A 14,030-nucleotide genomic window follows, 5' to 3' on the forward strand; every position below is an offset into this window, starting at 1 on the left:
GTCATACCGCTCAGGAAGGAGACTCGTTCTGTCTCCTAGAGATGAACGTACTTCGGTGCGAAAAGTACAAATCAATCCCAGAATAACAGCAAAGGACCTTGTGAAGATGCTGGAGGAAACAGGTACAAAAGTATCTATATCCACAGTAAAAATGAGTCCTATATCAACAGAACCTGAAAGGCCGCTCAGCAAGGAAGAAGCCACTGCTCCAAAACCTCCATAAAAAAGTCAGACTACGGTTTGCAACTGCACATGGGGACAAAGACTGTACTTTTTGGAGAAATGTCCTCCTGGTCTGATGAAATGAAAATAGAACTGTTTGGCCACAACGACCATCGTTATGTTTGGAGGAAAAAGGGGGAGTCTTGCAAGCCGAAGAACACCATCCCAACCGCGAAGCATGGGGGTGGTGGCATCACAAAAGGGGGAGTCTTGCAAGCCGAAGAACACCATCCCAACCGTGAAGCATGGGGGTGGTGGCATCACAAAAGGGGGAGTCTTGCAAGCCGAAGAACACCATCCCAACCGTGAAGCATGGGGGTGGTGGCATCACAAAAGGGGGAGTCTTGCAAGCCGAAGAACACCATCCCAACCGTGAAGCATGGGGGTGGTGGCATCACAAAAGGGGGAGTCTTGCAAGCCGAAGAACACCATCCCAACCGTGAAGCACGGGGTTGGCAGCATCATATATAACGTTCACTACTGATATGTTCTAGGGGACATTTTGAGACCTCAAGGGGCATCAGCTACTGGCTGGGATGTTTAACAACGGCATGTCCATCTTTTAGTGACAAATTACACCAGTCACTCAAACCATTTCTAAAGTCTAAATAGCACTTGAGATGAGCCACGCAAAAATATATTTATTTAACAAGGCAAGTCAGTTAAGAAAAAATTATTATGTTCAATGACGGCCTACGGGGGAACAGTGGGTTAACTGCCTGTTCAGGGGCAGAACGACAGATTTGTACCTTGTCAGCTCGGGGATTTGAACTTGGAACCTTCTGGTTACTAGTCCAACGCTCTAACCACTAGGCTACCCTGCCGCCCCAATAGTAAATGGTTTATAAGTATATACATCTTATGAATGTTCTTACCAATCATTATTACGTATTGTTCATGAACCTTTACTTCACCAGGTAAAATCCCATTGAGGCTAAAAACCTATTTTGCGAAGGGAGACCTGGCAAGAAGGTAAAACATGGAAACAGCAGCGAGTCCATAAAACATGACAGAGAAATACAGAATACACAAGACAAAGTATCACAGGTTAAAGATTAGAAACAACTGCAGTTATCACAAACAGTGTTGTCAATCAGAGTCTTAAAAACAGACAAGGACACTAACTCTCCTAACTTTACAATCTTCAGAAGCATGTTCCAGGAAGAAGGGGCATTATGGGAAAAAAATATTTATTTTTCCACCCCCCCCCCCCCCCCCATCTCAGTTCTAGCCTTTGGAACAGACAAGGAAATACGTCAAAATGTGGTTTATAAATGGTTTATAAATAACTATCTTAATGATGTAATGATTAATAAATGAATAAACTATTTACTAATCCATTGTAAATGTTATATTATGCGGTGTTGGTAGGTAGTGATAGAGATACTAGTAATACGATGCAGGTTTTAAAACCAACTGACACAGCAGGCAGCTGGAAGACGGGTCTGGAAAGGACTACACGTTGTGTGTTCATCTCTACGAGGGAACGCAGGGCGCTGCTCGTCTGCATCAAGACATTATGATGCAGCGCCATATCTCACTATGATTCTGCTTTCTATGTGTGTCCTGCTGCAGTACTGTGGGTAGCGTGAAGTGGTGGAGGACAGACAGGCTGTATTACAATCAGGACTACAGACAGGCTGTATTACAATCAGGACTACAGACAGGCTGTATTACAATCAGGACTACAGACAGGCTGTATTACAATCAGGACTACAGACAGGCTGTATTACAATCAGGACAACAGACAGGCTGTATTACAATCAGGACTACAGACAGGCTGTATTAAACTAAGGACAGAATCAGAAGTAATTACAATCAGGATAGAATCAGAGCTGTATTACACTGAGGATGGAATCAGAGCTGTATTACAATCAGGATGGAATCAGAACTAATTACAATCAGGATAGAATCAGAGCTGTATTAAACTGAGGATGGAATCAGAGCTGTATTAAACTGAGGATGGAATCAGAGCTGTATTAAACTGAGGATGGAATCAGAGCTGTATTAAACTGAGGATGGAATCAGAGCTGTATTAAACTGAGGATGGAATCAGAGCTGTATTAAACTGAGGATGGAATCAGAGCTGTATTAAACTGAGGATGGAATCAGAGCTGTATTACAATCAGGATGGAATCAGAACTAATTACAATCAGGATGGAATCAGAGCTGAATTAAACTGAGGATGGAATCAGAGCTGTATTACAATCAGGATGGAATCAGAGCTGTATTAAACTGAGGATGGAATCAGAGCTGTATTAAACTGAGGATGGAATCAGAGCGGTATTACAATCAGGATAGAATCAGAGCAGTATTAAACTGAGGATGGAATCAGAGCTGTATTAAACTGAGGATGGAATCAGAGCTGTATTACAATCAGGATAGAATCAGAGCTGTATTAAACTGAGGATGGAATCAGAGCTGTATTAAACTGAGGATGGAATCAGAGCTGTATTAAACTGAGGATGGAATCAGAGCTGTATTAAACTGAGGATGGAATCAGAGCTGTATTACAATCAGGATGGAATCAGAACTAATTACAATCAGGATGGAATCAGAGCTGAATTAAACTGAGGATGGAATCAGAGCTGTATTAAAATCAGGATGGAATCAGAGCTGTATTACAATCAGGACTACAGACAGGCTGTATTACACTGAGGATGGAATCAGAGCTGTATTACAATCAGGATGGAATCAGAGCTGTATTAAACTGAGGATGGAATCAGAGCTGTATTACAACCAGGATGGAATCAGAGCTGAATTAAACTGAGGATGGAATCAAAGCTGTATTAAAGTGAGGATGGAATAAGAGCTGTATTGCAATCAGGATGGAATCAGAGCTGTATTACAATCAGGACTACAGACAGGCTGTATTACACTGAGGATGGAATCAGAGCTGTATTACAATCAGGATGGAATCAGAGCTGTATTAAACTGAGGATGGAATCAGAGCTGTATTACAATCAGGATGGAATCAGAGCTGAATTAAACTGAGGATGGAATCAGAGCTGTATTACAATCAGGATGGAATCAGAGTTGTATTAAACTGAGGATGGAATCAGAGCTGTATTACAATCAGGATGGAATCAGAGCTGTATTAAACTGAGGATGGAATCAAAGCTTTATTAAACTGAGGATGGAATCAGAGCTGTATTACAATCAGGATGGAATCAGAGCTGTATTACAATCAGGACTACAGACAGGCTGTATTACAATCAGGATGGAATCAGAGCTGAATTAAACTGAGGATGGAATCAGAACTAATTACAATCAGGATGGAATCGGAGCTGTATTAAACTGAGGATGGAATCAGAGCTTTATTAAACTGAGGATGGAATCAGAGCCGAATTAAACTGAGGATGGAATCAGAGCAGTATTACAATCAGGATGGAATCAGAGCTGTATTAAACTGAGGATGGAATCAGAGCTTTATTAAACTGAGGATGGAATCAGAGCTGAATTAAACTGAGGATATAATCAGAGTTGTATTACACTGAGGATAGAATCAGATCTGTATTACAATCAGGATGGAATCAGAGCTGCATTAAACTGAGGATATAATAGAGCTGTATTAAACTGAGGATGGAATCAGAGCTGTATTAAACTGAGGATGGAATCAGAGCTGTATTACACTGAGGATAGAATCAGATCTGTATTACAATCAGGATGGAATCAGAGCTGCATTAAACTGAGGATGGAATCAGAGCTGTATTAAACTGAGGATATAATAGAGCTGTATTAAACTGAGGATGGAATCAGAGCTGTATTACACTGAGGATATAATAGAGCTGTATTAAACTGAGGATGGAATCAGAGCTAATTACAATCAGGATGGAATCAGAGCTGTATTACAATCAGGATGGAATCAGAGCTGTATTTCAATCAGGATGGAATCAGAGCTGTATTACACTGAGGATGGAGAGAGGAAGAAAGAGGGAGAATGAAAGGGGGGAGAGAGGGAGAATGAGGCAGAATGAGAGGGGAGAGAGAGGGAGAATGAGAGGCAGAATGAGAGGGGAGAGAGAGGGAGAATGAGAGGTGAGAGAGAGGGAGAATGAGAGGGGAGAGAGAGGCAGAATGAGAGGGGAGAGAGAGGCAGAATGAGAGGGGAGAGAGAGGGAGAATGAGAGGGGAGAGAGAGGGAGAATGAGAGGGGAGAGAGAGGGAGAATGAGAGGGGAGAGAGGGAGAATGAGAGGGGAGAGAGGGAGAATGAGAGCGGAGAGAGAGGGAGAATGAGAGGGGAGAGAGGGAGAATGAGAGGGGAGAGAGGGAGAATGAGAGGGGAGAGAGAGGGAGAACGAGAGGGGAGAGAGAGGGGAGAGAGAGGGAGAGAGAGGGAGAACGAGAGGGGAGAGAGAGGGGAGAGAGAGGGAGAGAGAGAGGGAGAATGAGATGGGAGAGAGAGGGAGAATGAGAGGGGAAAGGGAGAATAGAGAAATTTAAAGGATAAATGTACATCTAAGTGGCTTCCTGCAACTCAGCTCAGAAGAACAAGGTCAGTTAGATGCAGTCAGTCTAACTGGGTCTCGGGTCTGTTCGAAAGTCAAGCCTGTTCTTATTGATCATTACATAATAACAGACTGACTGCTTTAAATGCAACGACGGACAGCAGCTCACAGAGACAGAGGGCTGGGAGTTGAGGCTCACACACAGGTCTCTATGGAGAGGCAGTCAGACTGTAGTGGGGTTGAGGTAGGTCTCTAAGAGACAGTCAGACTGTAGTGGGGTTAAGGTAGGTCTCTAAGGAGAGACAGTCAGACTGTAGTGGGGTTAAGGTAGGTCTCTAAGGAGAGGCAGTCAGACTGTAGTGGGGTTAAGGTAGGTCTCTAAGGAGAGACAGTCAGACTGTAGTGGGGTTAAGGTAGGTCTCTATGGAGAGGCAGTCAGACTGTAGTGGGGTTGAGGTAGGTCTCTAAGGAGAGGCAGTCAGACTGTAGTGGGGTTAAGGTAGGTCTCTAAGGAGAGGCAGTCAGACTGTAGTGGGGTTAAGGTAGGTCTCTAAGGAGAGGCAGTCAGACTGTAGTGGGGTTAAGGTAGGTCTCTAAGAGACAGTCAGACTGTAGTGGGGTTAAGGTAGGTCTCTAAGAGACAGTCAGACTGTAGTGGGGTTAAGGTAGGTCTCTAAGGAGAGGCAGTCAGACTGTAGTGGGGTTAAGGTAGGTCTCTAAGGAGAGGCAGTCAGACTGTAGTGGGGTTAAGGTAGGTCTCTAAGGAGAGGCAGTCAGACTGTAGTGGGGTTAAGGTAGGTCTCTAAGGAGAGGCAGTCAGACTGTAGTGGGGTTAAGGTAGGTCTCTAAGAGACAGTCAGACTGTAGTGGGGTTAAGGTAGGTCTCTAAGGAGAGACAGTCAGACTGTAGTGGGGTTAAGGTAGGTCTCTAAGGAGAGGCAGTCAGACTGTAGTGGGGTTAAGGTAGGTCTCTAAGGAGAGGCAGTCAGACTGTAGTGGGGTTAAGGTAGGTCTCTAAGGAGAGGCAGTCAGACTGTAGTGGGGTTAAGGTAGGTCTCTAAGGAGAGGCAGTCAGACTGTAGTGGGGTTAAGGTAGGTCTCTAAGGAGAGGCAGTCAGACTGTAGTGGGGTTAAGGTAGGTCTCTAAGAGACAGTCAGACTGTAGTGGGGTTAAGGTAGGTCTCTAAGGAGAGACAGTCAGACTGTAGTGGGGTTACACACACACACACACACGGCACACACACACGGCACACACACACACACACACACACGGTACACACACACACACACACACACACACACACACACGGTACACACACACGGTACACACACACGGTACACACACACGGTACACACACACGGTACACACACACACGGTACACACACACACGGTACACACACACACGGTACACACACACACGGTACACACACACACGGTACACACACACACGGTACACACTGAAATATGCCATGTCGGGGCTCATCAAGCAGATGAGAGCAGTGAGGCAGATCAAGGGAACCTTTGGACTGAATCTACATGAAGCTGTGTGAGTCGAGGGACGACTCACTTACAACACGGTTTCTATCGCTCTGTGGTGCTGTGGGTTGAAGTTGATGTCGCAGAGGGACGATTAGAGTTGCACAATTCTAGAAACTTTTATCAGAAGTTGCCAGGGTTTTTCCTGAAATCCTGGTTGTCAGATTCACAGACACAGTAGAGTAGGGAAGAAGTAGGAAGAGAGTTTTAGGAGGTTCACGAGGTTGGTTTGGGAGGTTTGACGAAGAGTCACTTACAATGAGAGGAGAGTCTCTGCCCATGGAGATGACTGTTCTGTTGACGGTCCTCAGGAGCTTCTCCATGATGATCTGGACATGCCACTGAGTAGGACCCTGGACACGAGGAGGAGGAAGAGGAGGAGGAGGAGAGGAGGAGGAGGAGAGGAGGAGGAGGATGAGGAGGAGAAAGAGGAGGATGAGGAGAAAGAGGAGGATGAGGAGGGAGGAGGGAGGATGAGGAGGGAGGAGGAGGGAGGAGGAGGGAGGAGGAGGATGAGGATTATGAGGAGGAGGAGGAGGGAGGAGGAGGATGAGGATTATGAGGAGGAGGAGAAAGAGGAAGAGGAGGAGAAAGAGAAAGACGAGGAGGAGGAGAAAGAGAAAGACGAGGAGGAGGAGAAAGAGAAAGACGAGGAGGAGGGGGAGAAAGAGGAGGATGAGGAGGAGGATTAGGAGAAAGAGGAGGAGGATGAGGAGAAAAGGGAGGATGAGGAGAAATAGGAGAATGAGGAGAAATAGGAGAAAAAGGAGGAGAAAGAGGAGGAGGAGGAAGACAAGAGATTATGTTAGGCTGATATTTCACTGAGGAAATCTATAGACTAGAATGTTTTCAACAGTGTATGTCGATATTTATCAAACTGGCTAGTTTGGTTCCTGGATGCTAATAGGCTGAAACAGTAGTTCAACTGTGCGTATATCAGACAATATATAACGGGTATGATGCAAACATGCTTGTTTTATGTCGGTTAACCAGTTTATAACAGCAATAAGGCACCTTGGGGTTTGTGATATATTTAAGCAGTAAGGCATGATGGGGTGTGGTATATCACCAATATACCACTGCTAAGGGCTGTACTTAAGCACGACGCAACGCGGAGTGCCTGGATACACCTGTTAGCTGTGGTATACTGACCATATTTCACAACCCAGAGGAGCCTTATTGCTGTTATAAACTGGTTACCAACGTAATTAGAGCAGGGGAAAAAAATGTATTTAACTAGGCAAGTCAGTTAAGAACAAACTCTTATTTACAATGATGGCCTACCGGGGAACACTGCCTTGATCAGGGGGAACAAAAGAGGCCTCTCAGCTGAGAGGATGATTGGCTCGGCCTCAGTGTCACAGAACAACAGATTTTTACCTTGTCAGCTCAGAGATTCCATCTCGCAACCTTTCGGTTACTAGTCCAACGCTCTAACCACTAGACTACCCTGCCGCCCCCATGTGCTTGGGGTTGTTGTCTTGATGGAAGATCTACTTGGGGCCCATTTTCAGGCAACCACGTTTTGGGCTAAAGTGTCCTGGTACTTGGTAAAGTTCATGATGCTGTTGACCTTAAACAAGACCCCCAGGACCAGTGGAAGACAAATAGCCCCATAACATCAATGATCCACTACCATATTCTACCATAACATCAATGACCCACTACCATATTATACCATAACATCAATGACCCACTACCATATTTTACCAGAACATCAATGATCCACTACCATAACATAACATCAATGATCCACTACCATATTCTACCAGAACATCAATGACCCACTACCATATTATACCATAACATAACATCAATGATCCACTACCATATTATACCATAACATCAATGACCCACTACCATATTATAACATAACATCAATGATCCACTACCATATTATACCATAACATCAATGACCCACTACCATATTCTACCATAACATCAATGATCCACTACCATATTATAACATAACATCAATGATCCACTACCATATTATAACATAACATCAATGACCCACTACCATATTCTACCATAACATCATTAATCCACTACCATATTCTACCATAACATCAATGGCCCACTACCATATTCTACCATAACATCAATGACCCACTACCATATTATAACATAACATCAATGACCCACTACCATATTATAACATAACATCAATGATCCGCTACCATATTATAACATAACATCATTAATCCACTACCATATTATACCAGAACATCAATGACCCACTACCATATTCTACCATAACATCAATGATCCACTACCATATTATACCAGAACATCAATGATCCACTACCATATTCTACCAGAACATCAATGACCCACTACCATATTCTACCATAACATCAATGATCGACTACCATAACATCATTAATCCACTACCATATTATACCAGAACATCAATGATCCACTACCATAACATCATTAATCCACTACCATATTATACCATAACATCAATGATCCACTACCAGAACACCATTAATCCACTACCATATTTTACCATAACATCAATGATCCACTACCATATTCTACCATAACATCAATGATCCACTACCATATTCTACCATAACATCAATGATCCACTACCATATTATACCATAACATCAATGATCCGCTACCATATTCTACCATAACATCAATGATCCACTACCATATTCTACCATAACATCAATGATCCACTACCATATTCTACCATAACATCAATGATCCACTACCATATTATACCATAACATCAATGATCCGCTACCATATTCTACCATAACATCAATGACCCACTACCATATTCTACCATAACATCAATGACCCACTACCATATTCTACCATAACATCAATGATCCGCTACCATATTCTACCATAACATCATTAATCCACTACCATATTCTACCATAACATCAATGATCCACTACCATATTATACCAGAACATCAATGATCCACTACCATATTCTACCATAACATCAATGACCCACTACCATATTATACCATAACATCAATGACCCACTACCATATTATACCATAACATCAATGATCCACTACCATATTCTACCAGAACATCAATGACCCACTACCATATTCTACCATAACATCATTAACCCACTACCATATTTTACCATAACATCAATGATCCACTACCATATTCTACCATAACATCAATGACCCACTACCATATTATACCATAACATCAATGATCCACTACCATATTATACCATAACATCAATGATCCACTACCATATTCTACCATAACATCAATAATCCACTACCATATTATACCAGAACATCAATGACCCACTACCATATTTTACCATAACATCAATGACCCACTACCATATTTTACCATAACATAACATCAATGATCCACTACCATATTATACCAGAACATCAATGACCCACTACCATATTTTACCATAACATCAATGACCCACTACCATATTATACCATAACATAACATCAATGATCCACTACCATATTATACCAGAACATCAATGACCCACTACCATATTTTACCATAACATCAATGACCCACTACCATATTATACCATAACATAACATCAATGATCCACTACCATATTATACCAGAACATCAATGACCCACTACCATATTTTACCAGAACATCAATGACCCACTACCATATTCTACCATAACATCAATGACCCACTACCATATTATACCATAACATCAATGACCCACTACCATATTCTACCATAACATCAATGACCCACTACCATATTCTACCAGAACATCAATGACCCACTACCATATTCTACCAGAACATCAATGACCCACTACCATATTCTACCATAACATCAATGACCCACTACCATATCATCAATGACCCACTACCATATTCTACCATAACATCAATGATCCACTACCATATTCTACCATAACATCAATGACCCACTACCATATTCTACCATAACATCAATGACCCACTACCATATTCTACCATAACATCAATGATCCACTACCATATTCTACCATAACATCAATGATCCACTACCATATTCTACCACAACATCAATGACCCACTACCATATTCTACCATAACATCAATGACCCACTACCATATTCTACCATAACATCAATGACCCACTACCATATTCTACCATAACATCAATGATCCACAACCATATTTTACCATAACATCATTAATCCACTACCATATTCTACCATAACATCATTAATCCACTACCATATTCTACCATAACATCAATGACCCACTACCATATTCTACCATAACATCAATGATCCACTACCATAACATCACCACCATATTCTACCACAACATCATTAATCCACTACCATATTCTACCATAACATCAATGATCCACTACCATATTCTACCATAACATCAATGACCCACTACCATATTCTACCATAACATCATTAATCCACTACCATATTCTACCATAACATCAATGACCCACTACCATATTATACCATAACATCATTAATCCACTACCATATTATACCATAACATCATTAATCCACTACCATATTTTACCATAACATCATTAATCCACTACCATATTATACCATAACATCATTAATCCACTACCATATTATACCATAACATCAATGATCCACTACCATATTATACCAGAACATCAATGATCCACTACCATATTCTACCAGAACATCAATGACCCACTACCATATTATACCAGAACATCAATGATCCACTACCATAACATCATTAATCCACTACCATATTCTACCATAACATCAATGACCCACTACCATATTATACCATAACATCATTAATCCACTACCATATTCTACCATAACATCAATGATCCACTACCATATTATACCAGAACATCAATGATCCACTACCATATTCTACCAGAACATCAATGACCCACTACCATATTATACCAGAACATCAATGATCCACTACCATAACATCATTAATCCACTACCATATTATACCAGAACATCAATGATCCACTACCAGAACATCATTAATCCACTACCATATTTTACCATAACATCAATGATCCACTACCATATTCTACCATAACATCAATGATCCACTACCATATTCTACCATAACATCAATGATCCACTACCATATTATACCATAACATCAATGATCCGCTACCATATTCTACCATAACATCAATGACCCACTACCATATTCTACCATAACATCAATGACCCACTACCATATTCTACCATAACATCAATGATCCGCTACCATATTCTACCATAACATCATTAATCCACTACCATATTCTACCATAACATCAATGATCCACTACCATATTATACCAGAACATCAATGATCCACTACCATATTCTACCATAACATCAATGACCCACTACCATATTTTACCATAACATCAATGACCCACTACCATATTATACCATAACATCAATGATCCACTACCATATTCTACCAGAACATCAATGACCCACTACCATATTCTACCATAACATCATTAACCCACTACCATATTTTACCATAACATCAATGATCCACTACCATATTCTACCATAACATCAATGACCCACTACCATATTATACCATAACATCAATGATCCACTACCATATTATACCATAACATCAATGATCCACTACCATATTCTACCATAACATCAATAATCCACTACCATATTATACCAGAACATCAATGACCCACTACCATATTTTACCATAACATCAATGACCCACTACCATATTATACCATAACATAACATCAATGATCCACTACCATATTATACCAGAACATCAATGACCCACTACCATATTTTACCAGAACATCAATGACCCACTACCATATTCTACCATATCATCAATGACCCACTACCATATTCTACCATAACATCAATGACCCACTACCATATTTTACCATAACATCAATGACCCACTACCATATTATACCATAACATAACATCAATGATCCACTACCATATTATACCAGAACATCAATGACCCACTACCATATTTTACCAGAACATCAATGACCCACTACCATATTCTACCATAACATCAATGACCCACTACCATATTCTACCAGAACATCAATGACCCACTACCATATTCTACCAGAACATCAATGACCCACTACCATATTTTACCATAACATCAATGACCCACTACCATATTATACCATAACATAACATCAATGATCCACTACCATATTATACCATAACATCAATGACCCACTACCATATTCTACCATAACATCAATGACCCACTACCATATTCTACCAGAACATCAATGACCCACTACCATATTCTACCAGAACATCAATGACCCACTACCATATTCTACCATAACATCAATGACCCACTACCATATTCTACCATAACATCAATGACCCACTACCATATTCTACCATAACATCAATGATCCACTACCATATTCTACCATAACATCAATGACCCACTACCATATTCTACCATAACATCAATGACCCACTACCATATTCTACCATAACATCAATGATCCACTACCATATTCTACCATAACATCAATGACCCACTACCATATTCTACCATAACATCAATGACCCACTACCATATTCTACCATAACATCAATGACCCACTACCATATTCTACCATAACATCAATGATCCACTACCATATTTTACCATAACATCATTAATCCACTACCATATTCTACCATAACATCATTAATCCACTACCATATTCTACCATAACATCAATGACCCACTACCATATTCTACCATAACATCAATGATCCACTACCATAACATCACCACCATATTCTACCACAACATCATTAATCCACTACCATATTCTACCATAACATCAATGATCCACTACAATATTCTACCATAACATCAATGACCCACTACCATATTCTACCATAACATCATTAATCCACTACCATATTCTACCATAACATCAATGACCCACTACCATATTATACCATAACATCATTAATCCACTACCATATTATACCATAACATCATTAATCCACTACCATATTTTACCATAACATCATTAATCCACTACCATATTATACCATAACATCATTAATCCACTACCATATTATACCATAACATCATTAATCCACTACCAGATTTTACAGTAGGTATGAGGTATTTTTCTGACATAAATGTCATTTTTTTCAAATGCAAACCCACCACTAAGTGTGCGTGGCCAAAGAGCTCTATTTCCAAGTCATCTGACCACAGCAGCACCTGGAGTTTGCGAAGAAGCCACTGTGACATCACAGACCAATCAGAATCTAATCTCTTTGGCATTTCCTACCCCTTCATTATCTCAGCCAATCATGGCTAGCCAGGAGGAAGAAGGGCACAGCGGGCAGGCAGAGCAGGGATCTGGGAAGTCTGTGGAGGAATCCATCTAAGACAGGGGCACGCTAGCTACCAGCTTCCACCACACCCAAAACATTCAATAATTCACAGCACTATTTTCACACACACACACACACACACACACACACACACACACACACACACACACACACACACACACACACACACACACACACACACACACACACACACACACACACACACACACACACACAGATAAGCATCACTCCATCTCCAATCTTTAAAGGTAGTATCTGATCGCTCCTCTCAATGAGTCAGGTATGACGCATGACATTATGCAACCCCAAGAGTTCTGGACTCTCTCTCCTGTTTCTACACCATCTCTGACGTCACTCTGCCTTTTGACAACAACTAATGGAGTTCAGGGCTGAATTCATATCACACGGAGTGTAAGAATGAGTGCAGGGAACGGTTGGAGAGAAAAAAACTGCTATTGAGCGATGGTTCTCTCTGTATTGAATTATGGGAGCTCTG

At 41.1% G+C, this 14,030-nt stretch overlaps 1 protein-coding gene across 5 annotated transcripts in view; it reads right to left on the reverse strand.

Annotated features, from left to right (window-relative positions):
* The window catches only part of LOC110514830 (dedicator of cytokinesis protein 1), a 611,880-nt gene that overhangs the window by 369,733 nt on the left and 228,117 nt on the right, over positions 1-14,030 (reverse strand). For all 5 annotated transcript variants that reach the window (XM_090217799.1, XM_090217795.1, XM_090217797.1 and 2 more), the window contains exon 27: positions 6,467-6,562. In XM_090217799.1, coding sequence (XP_090073925.1) covers positions 6,467-6,562 — 96 coding nt within the window. The remainder of the gene's footprint in view (positions 1-6,466; positions 6,563-14,030) is intronic.

Source organism: Oncorhynchus mykiss, chromosome 23, assembly GCF_057628025.1.
Source record: "Oncorhynchus mykiss isolate SJ-2025 chromosome 23, ASM5762802v1, whole genome shotgun sequence".
NCBI lineage: Eukaryota > Metazoa > Chordata > Actinopteri > Salmoniformes > Salmonidae > Oncorhynchus > Oncorhynchus mykiss.